Consider the following 15,262-nt stretch of genomic DNA (forward strand, 5'->3'; position numbering starts at 1 on the left):
CCACTAATTATATAAATATGTAACTATTTTGAATTTCAACTACCAATGTGTTACCTAAATCCAGAATTTTTAAATTTTTAAAAAGAGATTGCGGTACTATTCCCGTTGCTGAAATTATAAGTGGTAAAATCGAATTTTTTTCTAAACACCAAAGATTTCTCATAGCAACGGAGAGCTCTAAATATTTATTAATTTTTGTGTTATATGTCTGTGTTATATTATGTGAATTTGGAACAGCTATATCTAAAAGATATGCTTGCTTTTTATTTTCAATATTTACGAGTATCTGGTCGACTTATCGGAACAGACGTCAAAAGTGACAGCTACTTTTGAAATAACCAAAAATGGGATAATTTCGACAAAGGCAGGCGAACAAATGAATAGAATTTTCATCAGGGAACGCAAGAAGTTTCTTCTTCCGGCAATAAATGGAATACGGTTTGTTATGAGCGAAAATTTCCGAGCAATTGTAACCTTGAGGGGTATGGGAAATTGACGGGAGGGTTATGATGAGTTGAACCTTTGGAGCGCGTTCATAAATACTCTGGCTAGGTATAAAGGTCCTGTGGAACTCGAATAGGTATATTTGATTTTTGCCGCTTTGTAGCATATTGTGGTAGCAAATAGAAAAACAGAGGTTACGTAACTTCATTAATGACAGGTTCTTTGATTTTTACAATAAAAGCAATTAAACGCCTTCGTGAGGCAGCAATCCATACTCCAAACTTTATAGGATGCAATCTGGTTTCTACAAATGCATGTGGATTTTCTACATATTCTATAGTTTTGGGCTTCATAAAAAAAAAACGATGTCTAATAATCTGCAAGCAAAGTTAAAAAATTAAATTGTTTAATTCAAATTCATTATTAGGAACCTGTCATCATTCAAATTGTTCAAAAACCAATTGCAGTATTCTAAGCGCCTCTTAGAATCACCTGGTCAACGTTCTTGAAGTGTTGTGATTTTGTCTAAATACAAGTTCAGGTTTTTTCTAACAATTTTCTGACAAGTGGAGAGAGGTAGGTATATCAGCCTGAAGTAATAATTTCCTGAGGCATTTTTTTGAGCTTTGTTCCATTCGTTGGAGTAAATCTTCAATAATTTCTTCATTCACTGGCGCTCTTCCTACACTTTTACATTTTTCAATAGTTGCCACAAATCTATCCACAATCCTTCTAATGTGTGGAATTAATTTGCTTCCACGATGTTGTCATTGGGAAATTTTGCGAAAAATTCTTCCTTGTAAGCTTCTATAGAATAAATCCACTCTCCATTCTGCAGGGCAGAGATAATGCAGGGTACCATTTCGGTAATACGACATCACAATGAAGGTGTTTTGCTCTAGCGATAAAACCATTGCGGTTTACTAAAAAGATTTCTTATTACTTACAGTAAACATACGAAAATAAATGTCTTACTTTCGCTACTTCCTAACTTGTTTTTGGTATTCACAGTTCACACTTATGCGAAAAAAAATTACAAACAACTAAGACGCCGAACTCACAAACTGACGCTATCGCTAATATTTAATTATTAATAATTTGACATTTGTCATTTGACATCTAATTTGCCAGCTTCAACTATTCGACATAGTTCGGCCAAAAAAAATATAGAGCCGCATAATTCCACAGGACTCTTGATATATGTTCTTTTATAGACACTTTGTGTACATTTTTTAATTATGTTTTCAATAATGGGGACAAAATTTTCGAAACTGGAATGGCTGACTTGCCACGGTACAATCTGGCCAAAAGGGCATAATTTGGCTAGTTCGTTTGGTGATGGTTAGGGCGCCACCCGCGGTAGAGCTGGGTTCGATGAGGTACCTCCGCAGGTAGGGACTCAAACTAGGCCAGATGATGTTAGATTACTGTAAAGCTAAAAAAAATAAACAACGTAGTTGGAGAGGGGGGTCCTCGAACTTGGATTTATTAGTAAATTAGTTGTTACTAAGCGTTAAATTACTGGTATGCACAATTAATGATTATAGATTAAACGCGGAGGTTGATAGCTATCAAGGCTCTTACAGAATTATTAGTATGTATAACGAAATGATTAGTCAGTAAAATATGAAAGGCTACGGTAAGGTTGCTCTGAAGGAGCGGTTGGAAAAAGGGTAGTGACAAAGTTGAAATTATGGGAACTGTTTGCTTGCCGTTCCTCCTAGTGCAGGTGAACTTAACTTCTCGGTTATAGCGATTGCTGCAGGTCGTGGCGAGATTCGTAAGTCGTCAAGATGATCGAGATTATTGAGTTGAGGTTGTAGGGATGAGGTTGTTGGGATAGTTGAGCTTGTTGGACTTGTTAAGATAGTTGGAATTTGTTGGACTGAGATATTCTACAAAATAAAAAAAACTGCTGTAAAGAGGCGATACCTAACATGATCCGCATATACCTCTTGGCAGAGAAAATACCCAACGGGTAGTTATCGACTGGGAAACCAGAATATTCGCTCTATTGTGCCCAAGACTGCTGGTGATGGTCAATGCCTAAAAGCATATCGTGAGGGCGCGGTGATTTTATGCGAGAGACACATACCTCTAATGCCTATATCCGTAAGATCCTCCAAATGGAGCTGCAGGGTACAAGGCGCGGTAATTCTAAACAGACGGTATACCTTGACCCTTGAAGACTATGGTACTTTGGAAATCCCAATTTAATGGTAAAGCTTGCCCAAAATAACCAATTCAGATACGGCACAGGTTAGCGTCTCTGTTTTCTGACAGGCAAGATTTTTTTTAGAATAACAAATTAAAAAAAAAAAAGGTCCGTTGCTAACCATGGATTTCTTGATGTTGCAAAAACCAAACGATAGAAAAAAAAATGGTGACAGACTCTGCAATGCATTTGAAATTATCTGTTGGTTAACCCCGGTGCAATCCGTTCAACATATCCAATTCTTAAAGGCATTCCTTGTGCAACCACACTGATATTCTCTTCTTCCCCTTCCTGTATTGAATCCGGTGATAACAAATTTACAGGGAAAAAACGTTTTTTTGCAGAACAAATTGCCCCAGAAACAATTAATTTTCTTTTTCTTTCGTCAAATTGCATTTTTAATCTGTTGATCTTCATTTAAGCAGGTGGTTAAATAGATGACAATTAAATGTGAGTTGACAATGTTGACATTTACAAAAACAAAAAACACGCGTTTACCCGATTCCGTTCATAATGCCGGAGTGACACTGCAGTCACGTGATATTCCCCACACTCTATCTTCGCCCATATTTTATGAACGCGCTCTTGTTGTTGATGGAAGGTAAAATGGCGACGTAGCGTTAAGTGAGTAATATTACTACCTTAAAAATCTTAGTAAAAAGTTGAATATGCAGTGAATCGGAATCTTCTGTGCACTGCATTAACAACGTATTAGCGCAGCTACACCAGCGGGACGCGTCATCGTCGAAATGAAAGAAAAGACTTTTAGGAACATTCTTGACATTGCAAAAAGATGGAATTACACGTAGGTTTTGAACAACAGATCAAGCACAGTGGTAGTTCTAAAAGAAAGAAGACAAAACTGGATTGAACTAACCTATTTATTTTAGCATCATTATTAGTAAAAATTTAAGATCAAATTTTATAACTTAAACGATGTGGAATGAAATAAATGTAATATGAAACATGCAAAATAAAAAGAATAATTTATAACAAGTGTTCAAATTGACCACCTTTCATCTGAAGCAATAGGCGACTCGTTTTGTTAAATGTTCCCTTGCTAGTCTAAGCATATTAGGAATAACACAAGAAGGTTAAAGTAAGAGGAGGGAAAGCCAGTTTGAAAAAGTGATGCCACCCGCCAAATCGTGCAGAGCCATAAAAGGTTGCTAAACAAGGGTGGTTGGTGGGGATGGTATCAGTGGCGTATAAAAGACGGGGCACACAGATGCATTTATTGTAATTTGTAACATAAAGTACATGAAAAAAATTTACAAAAATAAAAGAAGTAAATTTATAATTCAGAAAAAACTATAAGTACATGACGGGGCGCACTGGAGCATTTGTTGTAACATAAAAACGTTTAACACCTTGTTGCGGGGGTTAAAGGAACGCCACTGGCGCCAAAGCGATGCGATACCCGGTGGGCCGTTAAAGGACGTTCGCGGTCATAAAAGGTTGCTGGAGAAGGAACGATTTGCATCACTTTCAATGCATTACCAGCATAGGGCACTTTCCCTCCTCTTACTTTAACCTCCTTGGAATAACAGCAGCCATGCTTGGTGAATTTGGTCATTCAGTTCTTCTAAAATATTGGTAGGTTCGCGGTAAATACAGTTCTTCAAATATTCTTCTTCTCCCGTCGTCATCAAAAAACTGAAGAACAGCATCTTCAGTCTCTTGCGTTCTAACTTCTCGCGGGGGACCACCAACCGTAGAAATACGTTATGGCAAACGTCCTGGAAAACGTATTGCATATTCTTTTGCATCTTCACGTGCATTGCGCCCGCGCTCTCCATAAAGAATGAGCATTTCGGCATACTCTGCCGCTGTATACATGATTTCAATACAAAGTTTGACAATTTCGAATTAAATTATAACTTGACGTTGTCAAAATCTTCACAGTTGCCCAAACATTTACTGGAAATTCCATACCATTCTTACTAGAATTATGTTGCTAGGCAATTCAAACTGTTGGAAAATTTGCCTGAAATTCAAATTAACAGCGTCCTTCTGATTGGACAACTTTAATTATTCATTACAAGTAATCTATTATACCCTGTACTTTTATTTAAACGCTATTGCTTTCAGTTATCACCAAGGAAAACGCACTCTAAGTTTGATCCGCGAGTTCTGGGACACCATGTATATATTGGCATTAAATTGATCGCTGATTACCGTTTCCATCAAGTCAAGGCCTTTTTAAAGCAGCAGTGTATAGACCCAAGAAATCGAAGGTTTTCACTCGAGAAGATTTGGAGAAATTTCTCGATAGTGCTCTTGACGAGAAATACTTGCTATTAAAAATTGTGTTCATTATGGGAGTTGCTGGAGGGTGCAGAATTTCTGAACTATGTAAGATGTCTATTGGCGATGTAGAAGACAGAGGCAATGTATTGGTGGTCCAGGTCCCAGATACCAAAACGTATAAGCAAAGAACGTTTACTGTCGTCAATGGTAATAATTCTGTGCATGCAATTGAAGTTTATCATAAATGCAGAAAGTTGAGGCCAGAAAATGTTACCCACAAGCGACTGTTCTTAAACTATCAAAGAAAAAAATGTACAGTGCAGCCCGTGGGGCTGAAAATGTTTTCAAAAATGCCAGAAAAGATTGCTACGTTCTTAAGTCTTTCTAACCCAAAAGAATACACGGGGCATAGCTTCCGTCGTTCTTCAGCAACTCTACAGCTTGACCAGAATAGCTTGGCGTATGAGATGCGCACAAGAGGAAACAAGCGAGTCTCTGTAAGACAAGGATATGCCTATGGTTGTAGGTACGGTACACTCAATGAAGCAAATCTGCTCAAAACAGCCCGGACATGCTGTTCACTTGAAGCTTGAAGCGCTGATTTTCGCCCTTTTGTACACGAACTAAACACTTCCAGACCCAACAGACAAGTGCGCTCCGCTAGTGGGAGGGATTTCAGTCCACTGCGTCACTCGCCAAGTTGTTCTGGTCTACCTGTACTCGTTGACGCAGGTGCCGATTTGTTCGTACTTAACAAACATGGAGGATGGCGTTCCAGTACGGTTGCTGAAGGTTATGTCGAAGATTCTATCCAGAATAAAATCGCCATATCGAAACAAATTCTCAGTGGAATTAAAGAAGAAGAAACATTTGAAGACGAGTCTAAGCCTTCAACCTCAACGAATAAAACAAACACAGAAGAAAGCACGAATTTTGTAACATCTGATGGATTGTTGCGATTGAGTTCCAGTTCAGTTTGTTGGTTTAAAAAATTGCCATTTTCATTTTGATTGTAAAGAACAGTAACTTTGTAATTGATGTATGTATTTAGTTATTTATGAATCATGTATTGATAATAAATTTGTGTTTTGAAAGATGTTGAATTTTTATTAAAATCGCAAGTTAATTAAAAAATTTTTAATTCACTTGCGAATAATGATGATATTGTCGTTGCTGTCATGACGTTAATAAAGTCAATTTTAAACATCAAAATGGAATAATAGTTATTTAATAAACTAGTTTGTTAATGAAGGCGATTAATAATCGAAACTGTTTAAAGCACGAACGAGTGTAGCGAGTGAGTGCCTTTAATAGTTGAGATTATTAATGACCCATTTTGAAAACGAGTTGATTACAAAATTTTTTCGTTAACAGCAAACTTTTTTTTTGTGACAAAATTTCAAATTAAAGCCAAATGAAAACCAATTTCATCTTTTTCGATAAAGATGAGACCTTATAAAATACCTTCATCCTTTTTTTTGTCCTCAGTGTAGGCCATTTTTAAATTTTTCAACACTTTCTATTCACTTTTCCACAAAGAGTGTCAGAAGACGTCAACTCCATTCACATTCAATTTCACGTAAAAATCACGGTTGCTATGAAAACCTAGTTACCTTTGAAAAATATGACATGCGAATTATAACCAAAAAGGTCGGCTTTTGAAAAAGTGAATTCGTAATTGTGCAGTTATGAAGCTATAAAATATAGAAAACCCTGCTGCAGTATTTGTAAGTGCAAACAATGGATGTTCGAGGTTGTTTATACATCAAAATATCATGAAAACGTCAAAATCGCAAAAATCGTTGATTAGTGAAAAATAGTGTATTAATGAGGTCCATTAATACACTATATTTTAGACAAAATAATTCATTAATATTGAAATTAACAAACGGTCAACGGAAAAGTAAATTATAGGCCGTGCCACACCCAAATAACCATCACCTGTTGAATTAAGTTGGTGAAAACAAAATTACACTAAGTGTATAATGGCAACTTTGATATTATCAGGATGCGACTGATGTTAGACCAATCAAATATAAGTATACAACGTTGCCGGTTGATTTTCTACAGAATGCAGTGTTGGTGGTTATTTGGTTTTGGCAAAGACTATAAACTCGGTACAGGCTGCAAAGACACACTTGTCATTTGCAACAGCGCTTTTATGGCATTAGTCATTTGAAATTACTTTAAAACTGTACTAATATGGAAAATATTCAACCCAAACTATGATTTTCTGGTTCCTTTGTGCCTTTATTTGGTTCAGAAATATGAAAAAAATACTATTGCAAATCACAAGTGTGTCTTTGCAACCTGTACCGAGTTTACCTTGTTTTCGAATCATGTTTATAATAATTTTAAATTTAAAATAATTATATTGCCAACTTTGGTTAAGTATAACAATCCCCAATTTAGAAATATTTTTATTTTGCCAACATAATTCAACAAGTGGTAGAAATTTAGAATTGAGTCAGACCTTGGACAGACCACGACCTGCTAGATAGTCAGAGTGTCTACAGCGGCCTGGGCGTAGACCGAAAAATCCTATTGTTCTCATGATTCTGATATTCGGGGTTGTTTTCGGGGGTTGCTGTTACCAACTGACTGTCATGTGCATCGGGACAATGTAGACATGAGGTGCGTTCGGATGCAAGCACATATTTAATAGACTTGAACAGCTGATTGGAGATCAATCTGAAATAAACGAACGAAATTGTTCACTTTAGCTCCCGAATTTTCGCGTTTTTTCTGGCCAGACACCCTTAGGGCGTCCTCCTACATCGTTTCCCACCACTCAAACCTTGTGCAAATGCCCGTTTTTCTCTCTTGTTCCACATACCACATAAACATAACCAGATATAACCCTACTATTGTGACAGGCGCCAAAATCTCAACATCCTCGGTCGAAATACTCGTAGCAAATCGAACTTCCTCTAATGGCTCTGACGTCTAATATCCGAACGATTTAGATTTACATCAATTTGCTCATTTTACAATAACCGAACGATTTTGACGTAAATTAGCATAAAAACGAACGCAGCTATGCAGTCCACACACATGTATCTGCATGATGCATGCAGTCATGCGTAGTTGTCCAGTGATAAATGATACTTTACTTTAATTGTAATTACAGTTTGGATATTCTAAATTGGCAGAAGCAAGATGTTGCGCATTGGTTCGGTTGTGCGGAAGGAACAATGTTTCGCCGTCGCGTTTTTTGAAAATTTAGAAATTTGCCGTTCTAAATTTATTGTCCGCCACAGTACATACTATGGCGGCCAAAAAATTTTGGCCGTCACTTTCTTGACATTCAAGTAAAGTGTAAATAGACCTTTAGGAATCGTAACCTCACTTTCGATTCTTGTCATTTTGACAATCAATTTAAACTGTTTGAAGCTCAGATATTCCAAAAATCCGACATGAATAAACAAAATTAGAGCAATCGTACATAGATAACGTGAGGCAAACGTTCTGTGTAGTAGAAATGACAAAATAATTTTGAGTTTTGAAATTTATCACCCAAAAAATAACGTTCATAATCAAGACGGTAATCATGATGACAATAAAGTACGGATTACAATTTTTTTTTTGAATTGACAGACAATGAAGGCCAAAATTTTTTGGCCGGCATAGTACCTACCTACTGCAAATTCAAGATTGAGATTATAATTTTAATATTATTCCAGAAATAGGTTTACAACTAACGGAACTTGTTGCTGCATTTACCGCAATATCAGTTCTAATATGATAAAAAAGCCAGTTCACTAACAGCAAAATACTAACAACCAGAAACACCAAACAGAACTAGCAGCAACTAAATTAATAAAATGTTTGTTATTAAAGTTACTTTTAAACTGTGAGACTCTTGACATTGCACTTTGACAACTTCATTGAATTCATTACATTTGTTTGTGAGGTTATGATTATTTAGTGACATTCCCCCCTAAAGTGGCGCCGTGGAGATCACAGGCACTAAAGCTTCGCCCAGGCAGATGTATAGTGAAATATGTCAATCATCAAGACGGCGGTGGGACAGACTATAGTCTATATTTCTAAATTGGGGATTGTTATAACCACAGTTGGCAACATAATTAATTTAAAGTAAAATGTTTCGAAGACTTAAAAAGGTTGGCACCCGAGTTAAGTAATAGACAAATTGATGAAAATGTAGGAATATTTTTTCGGCAAGTACAAAATTCTAATATTCTAACATCTTCAGTTGTAAAAACGGCAATTGTCAGACAGAGAATAATAACCTCACAAATACAACCTCACGCATTTTTCACCAAACAGTGTTGCCGGTTGTATTTCTTATTAACCTGGAATTCTGTAGTTCTTGCGTCGTTTTACTTCGAAATGTACAAGTTCCACGACGAAATTCCGATTCGCACTTAGTTTTTCGTGATCCTACACAGTTGCGAGCGAAAAAACGTATTTAGAGGAAAGTTAGCGTCTTCTAACGTAGAATGCAGTGTTGGTGGAAATTTAGAATTGAGACAGATTATATAAGTATGATTAATTATTATTTATTATTCATGAAATGTTTTGGACACACTGAAATTTGTCAGCGCTTCGGTCGTTTTATGGCTTAGCGGGCTCAGAAACAGAGTATAATAACATTTGACCATACCGCTGTCTCCTAGGAATGGTCCAATAGCACTGTGTAAAGTTAGGTTATGGAATCTTAGGTTGTACCAAGGAGTATAGAATAATAGGGAGGGGACATACGGCCGGTCGAGTGAAGCCGCCTTAATGCGCATGTCTGCTATTAGTACGCCCCAAGAAAGTGAATAAAATCAGTTGCGTTGTGATATTTAATGTGGTTTTCTAGTTTCTCATACTCGGAATACATTTGTGATGCAAAAAAAAATTATAGTGTTTTATTTTCCTGCAGTTTTATTGTTAATTCCCAACATCTCAAGTAGTGTTAACTGGGGCGTACCTCACGGGTTGCATAAAATTGCGCCCGTTTCCTTGTCCCTCACCGCTTCAATTTACCGGGCCCATAAGCTAGCTTATGTCCCCTCCCTATTATTCTATACTCCTTGGGTTGTACATGTAATATAATATAAGGCTGTTTTCCATGTTTTTATTTTTCACAAACGCTCTCTATCGTAATTTTTTTAAACATATGATGCGTATTTTGCATTTGTAATTATGACGGGTGTTTTATTAAATTTGGCGTCGAAGTAGGCGTTGAAGAGGCGATTGTGAATGCACTATAAGGATAACAGATCACGGATCAGCTGTTTAAATCTCACGCTTAACACGAGTGGTGCGTTCTCAATCGACTCTCCAACGCCAACTTCGACGCCAAATTAAAAAAAAACACTTTATATAGTTTATAAAAATTTTAAGAATCTTATCACTTCTTTCTTTTTGTCCTTTCTTAAACCCCAGTAGATAAATGCCTTTGTAAAACACTACACACTTTAAAATGTTGTCATACTTTTTTGATTGCTGTCAAGTTAAGCAATAACAAACATATGTATTCAAATATTCTACAGTAGTTTTATGGTAAATTATTTTAAAAAATCAACCGTCGTCTGTCATCAGTGCCCCTATGTAGCGGTTGTGGAACAATTTAGTTGAAAGGATGAGCGTAATCTTGAATAATTGTTTGATTATTTTTAATTTTGGTGGCTACACAACCATTAGGTATATTTAGAACAGTAAGTAATATCAAGGACGAAATGTGAACAGGCATAGGTGCGTATACGTCATTAAGATTGTTTTACACAGAACCAGCTCCTAATCGACAGTTTTGGAAGGAGCGTTGAAAAGGGTATGTCCATATAATGGCCAGTTAGGCATCTAATTTGTGAATGCGGGCGGCCAATATCCAAATTGAAGAATAACGAGTTTCTAAAAATAACAGCCATTAGAGACGCCTGATGCACTGCAACCCATTCATCATTTCAATTCAGATATAGTTGTGGTCCCGCTGCTCGGCTGTGTTGTTCACGAAAGTAGTCCTAGTCGCCTTGTTTTAGTTAGTCGCTAATCAACTGTTCGCGGTGTAAGCTGCGAGAGCGGTTATCTTACCAGGTGTTTCTAACCTCAAAGTTTTGCGCGCCCGACTTCTTTTTGCTTTTTTTGCAAAAGGGGGTACATTAATTATGACCAAAACGCGAATCGACAGACTTTCCAATTTTGCTTTTGTGATTTTGTTTTCTGTTTAATATCAGTTGTACCCTTATGACTGTCTACCCAGTAACACGCAAAATGAAGGAAATAATCACAATCACCTGCATTGTTTTTCTGCAGCAACACACATGTAAGTTTTTCCCGCTGTTATTTTAGGCGATCGACGAACTTTAGTCGTTTGCTAAAAATTCTAATCAAATAAACGATTAGTCAAAACTGTCACAACCTTGTCAACAAGTACATATTATGAAAATTTAAGTTAAGTACACGTGACATGTCATCGTTTCCAGTTGTGATAGTACACACTTGTTGGAAAATAGTGTTCTGCGTCTGTTCCAAAGTTTTAGCACTTGTAAGCTTTTGATTTATTGAACATGGAGCGGAGGTGTCTAATCAAGGTACAGTGACACCTGTTGAAAATAATGCAATTAACTGTATACTGAAACTTACGGACCGCTTTGTGGTAAGGTATGTGCAGAATTTGCAAGAATGTTTCTTTTGCAACAAAATAACATTTCAACAATAAATTGTTGTTTTGAAGTTATAAAGACATTTCAGTTTTGCTTTAAAGATGCGTAGACGTCTACGACTTACATTTAATTTAATAAACTTGGTTTTGAATATTTGTGTACGTGTTGTCAAAGTATCGTATGCTTTAAGATGTGTTTTATCAACCAGATTTAAAATATTTTTATCTACTTTACGTTACTATTGGGCTCATTATTGTATCAAAAACAGTTTAAGGATGAACTGGAGTAACAATCTCAGCAAAAAGTTGCGGAATTCTTATAATGCTATGAAACGTTTATTACGAGAAATCAATATTTGAAAAAATAGTTTTTAATTTTTGGAAACGAATTGTAATGAGTTACAAGTAAATTTTGTGTTTATTTTCTTGATATTTAGATAATTACTTACATGTGATTTTACAATCTTTTGACTGAGACTGTACGTGAAAGTAAACAAAAGCACACTGAATTTCAATTTTCATTGATTTCTGTTAAAGTTCTTAACGTAACTGCAGTAAAACGTGCGATATGAGTGTAATATTGCATACCGACGTCAATTATATGCATTTTGTTCACTTTTATTGAAATTAAAACAGATACATAACCTCAAAAACCGTGTTTTTCCACATGTAATTAGCGATTACAAGGAAAATCCTCGACCAACTTTTTTTGTAAATTCATTAGAAAATTCTACGATGTCGATACTTTATGTGTGAAAAATTTAAGAAAAATTGGCCTTTTTGAAATATGTTTTTTATCAATTTTTATGCGACCATTGCTCCATTTCTCATAAGAATACGTGTAAAATATCCCGAAACTTTAAAAGGTAATAATTTTAAAATTCCTCGACCAAATTTTTTTTAATTTGGCACAGTACTTTAGAATGGATGAAAGGACTATTGTACCAATTTTAAGCAAATTTCGCCATTTTTCAATGTTACTCCAGTTCATCCTTAATAATGAATCATATTATTAAACTGTTTTTAGTAACTTTTAGCTTTTGTTATATATTTGGCAACATCAGCCGTTTGATGTTAGGTGTCAAGGTAACGTGTGAAGCTACGAAGTAAATTTAGTAAATATAACCTTACATTTTTGTGAAAAATGTTTGTTACCAACCCACGCGAAAGCCCCTAGTCTAATATGAAAACTTGAGCAGCCGAAATTTCAGGAATTAGTAAAACAAAGTGGATAAAATAGTATATTACACTTGTTTAATAAGACGTATCACATTCCGTTGCATTAAAGCACCCATGAGATAATAAGGCGTATTATTAAACTCGTATACTAATGTACCACTTTAGAATATACATTCTAGAAAATCACAATTAGGCAAATAACAGTGGGTGAAGCATATGTAAAATATATCCAAAAGTTATTATTGTTATGTATTATTACTCACGAATGTGAACGTGTGTACAATGTAAAAAGCTAGGCGGATGCAAACAGGTCCAGTTGATATGAGGCAACATTTCGCATTTCACATTTTATTAAATCATGTGTATGGATTTTTTTTAGATGTCTCATGTGTTTCTACTTCAAATTCTCCTTCTCGGTGAATGTTGTTCATTGAATGTTGTTCGTACTCTAGGCATAGGGTAAGAGTGGCCAACAAATTTTTGATTTTTTTTTTGATGTACATACTTTTAAATATTAACAGTAACATAGAAGACCATGGCCAAATAGAAATCATTGTGCGCCTTCTATGCTGCAGTTTTGTGGAATTCGACGACGAAAAACAGTCGCTAGGTTACTTTGGGAATTTCAGTACAAAAATTCGTCTAATTTAGAACGTCAAACTTTGTATGAAAATAATGCTCGACGTTATTAATTACATATTAGGTATGAATACTATCCCTCCGCCACTCGGCGGCACGGCAATTTTGCCGGAGTACATACACTATTACGGATATTACTATCAAGTAATAGTGCAGTGCTTATCAACATAATTACCGGCGTCTCGCCTCCGCATTTTGACTTTGTTGTGTTTTATGTTCTGTGTCAATGTTAAGGAATTTCCTCACGATAAAATGAATATTATTATGAATGAATATTCATTTTATATCAAATGAAATAGTTCGAAAAATAGTTCATTATTATCCTATTCGATATTTTTTTCGACATCTATTTTTTGACAGACGATAGCCAACTTTTTTTTTTCAAATTACACTCTATATATTTTTTTATTCGTTCTTATAAAGAATCTTCTTCTGAATATTCTTACATTAAAAGAAAAAATAAAAAATGTATTTTAAATGAAAAAAATTGAAAATCAAAAATCAAGTAATCAAATTTGTAAACAATACAAAATCTATTCTAGTTGCTCAAAATTTCCTCAATGCTGTTGCAGACACTGTCGATACCTTCTAGAAATGTCCACCTTTGCATTCAGTAAAAAATGTCGGGGTTTTTCCTGACACACTCGCACTATCTTTTTTCTTAACTCTTTTTGGATACCTGGGGTGGGGTCAAATAAACATTGTCTCGAAGGTTTTGAATGAATATAAAGAAATCCAATGGATTCAAATCTGGGGATCTAGCGGGCCATCGTATAGCTCCGTGAGCACCCATTGGTTGTTCACCAAAATGATTTAAATGATTTAAAAATACAAAATTCATGCCTGCATTATGTGGTATGGCGCCGTCCTGATGAAACACGACTCTATTCAACACTGCTAATGGTATCTCATCCAGAAAATTGCTTATTTCGTTCTCTTGTTTATTTTGGTCACTTGATTTTTAAATTTTGTACATTTACTCTTTAATTCCTTGACTTTTGTTTAATGAATGGGTGTAGTTCTTTGTATTTTTATATTCAGAAGACAAATCTACAATACTGAATAAAAAAAAAATGTACAGTGCTATTTGAAAAAAAGAAGTTGATGTTCATCTGTCAAAACCTGGACGCAATATATTTTTTTTATTCAGTTTGTATTGAAGTGTTTTCAAAATTATTTCATTTGATGTGTCATTTGTTCAAATCGGATAAAAAATAAGCAAGGTACAGCATCAAAGGTTTTTCGTCAGTCACCCTGTATGTAATTATTAGTTAAATATGTTTAACTAATTACGTTTTTTTTTAAATGAAACACTGTTAAGTATGTAGACTATTTTCTATGTATGTACTATGAATAATTTCTAAATATGCTGGGTGTCCCAAAGTTGGCGTACAAACACATACTTACTAACTTATCGAGGATGGTTAAATGTACATGGAAAAAATGTTTCCGAGAAAAAAATTTAGTATATTGTATATTAAGAGTTGAAAATGAAAGATTTCACACGAGTTTGCAGAATTGAGCCACAAGCCGTAGGCGCGTGGCTTAAGCAAACGAGTGTGAAATCGAATTTTCAACACGTGGTATACACGATATTTTTCCGACGACCACAAAAAAAAACCCTAATATTCGGTATTCCTTCAAACTTCAAATATTATTCGACAGAGCTGCGGATAAAACATACATTGGTGGCCATGGTTACTACAACTGTGTGCAATGATTTCATTGCGCACAGGCTAGAAGGTATCTGATTGGCTAACCAGTTTCATTGTACACGAGTTCGCTATTTGCATGCAATAGCCAACTTTCAATAATAGTTATTTGTGCGAATTTACGCATTTTTCATAGTGGTCGTCGGAAAAATTATTTTTATTATTCTTATTAACGGTAATACAATGTAAACAAAGATATATTCGTACATC

At 35.4% G+C, this 15,262-nt stretch overlaps 1 protein-coding gene and 1 long non-coding RNA gene across 4 annotated transcripts in view; one reads left to right on the forward strand and one right to left on the reverse strand.

Moving 5' to 3' along the window:
• Positions 1–1,679: 1,679 nt before the first annotated feature.
• LOC138135025 (uncharacterized) lies at positions 1,680–2,734 on the reverse strand. The gene is made up of 3 exons (XR_011160858.1): positions 2,540–2,734; positions 2,397–2,490; positions 1,680–2,339 (listed from the first exon to the last, which is right to left on the reverse strand). It is a non-coding gene; the product is annotated as an uncharacterized lncRNA (long non-coding RNA).
• An 8,119-nt stretch (positions 2,735–10,853) lies between these two features.
• Positions 10,854–15,262, forward strand: part of Rcd2 (Reduction in Cnn dots 2) — a 176,926-nt gene continuing 172,517 nt past the window's right edge. For all 3 annotated transcript variants that reach the window (XM_069062235.1, XM_069062234.1, XM_069062231.1), the window contains exon 1: positions 10,854–11,183. Coding sequence is in view for 1 of the 3 variants with exons in the window: in XM_069062231.1 (XP_068918332.1) it covers positions 11,105–11,183 (79 nt within the window). In the remaining 2 variants the exon portion in view is untranslated. The remainder of the gene's footprint in view (positions 11,184–15,262) is intronic.

The sequence above is a fragment of the Tenebrio molitor genome, chromosome 1, assembly GCF_963966145.1.
Source record: "Tenebrio molitor chromosome 1, icTenMoli1.1, whole genome shotgun sequence".
NCBI classification, from domain to species: domain Eukaryota; kingdom Metazoa; phylum Arthropoda; class Insecta; order Coleoptera; family Tenebrionidae; genus Tenebrio; species Tenebrio molitor.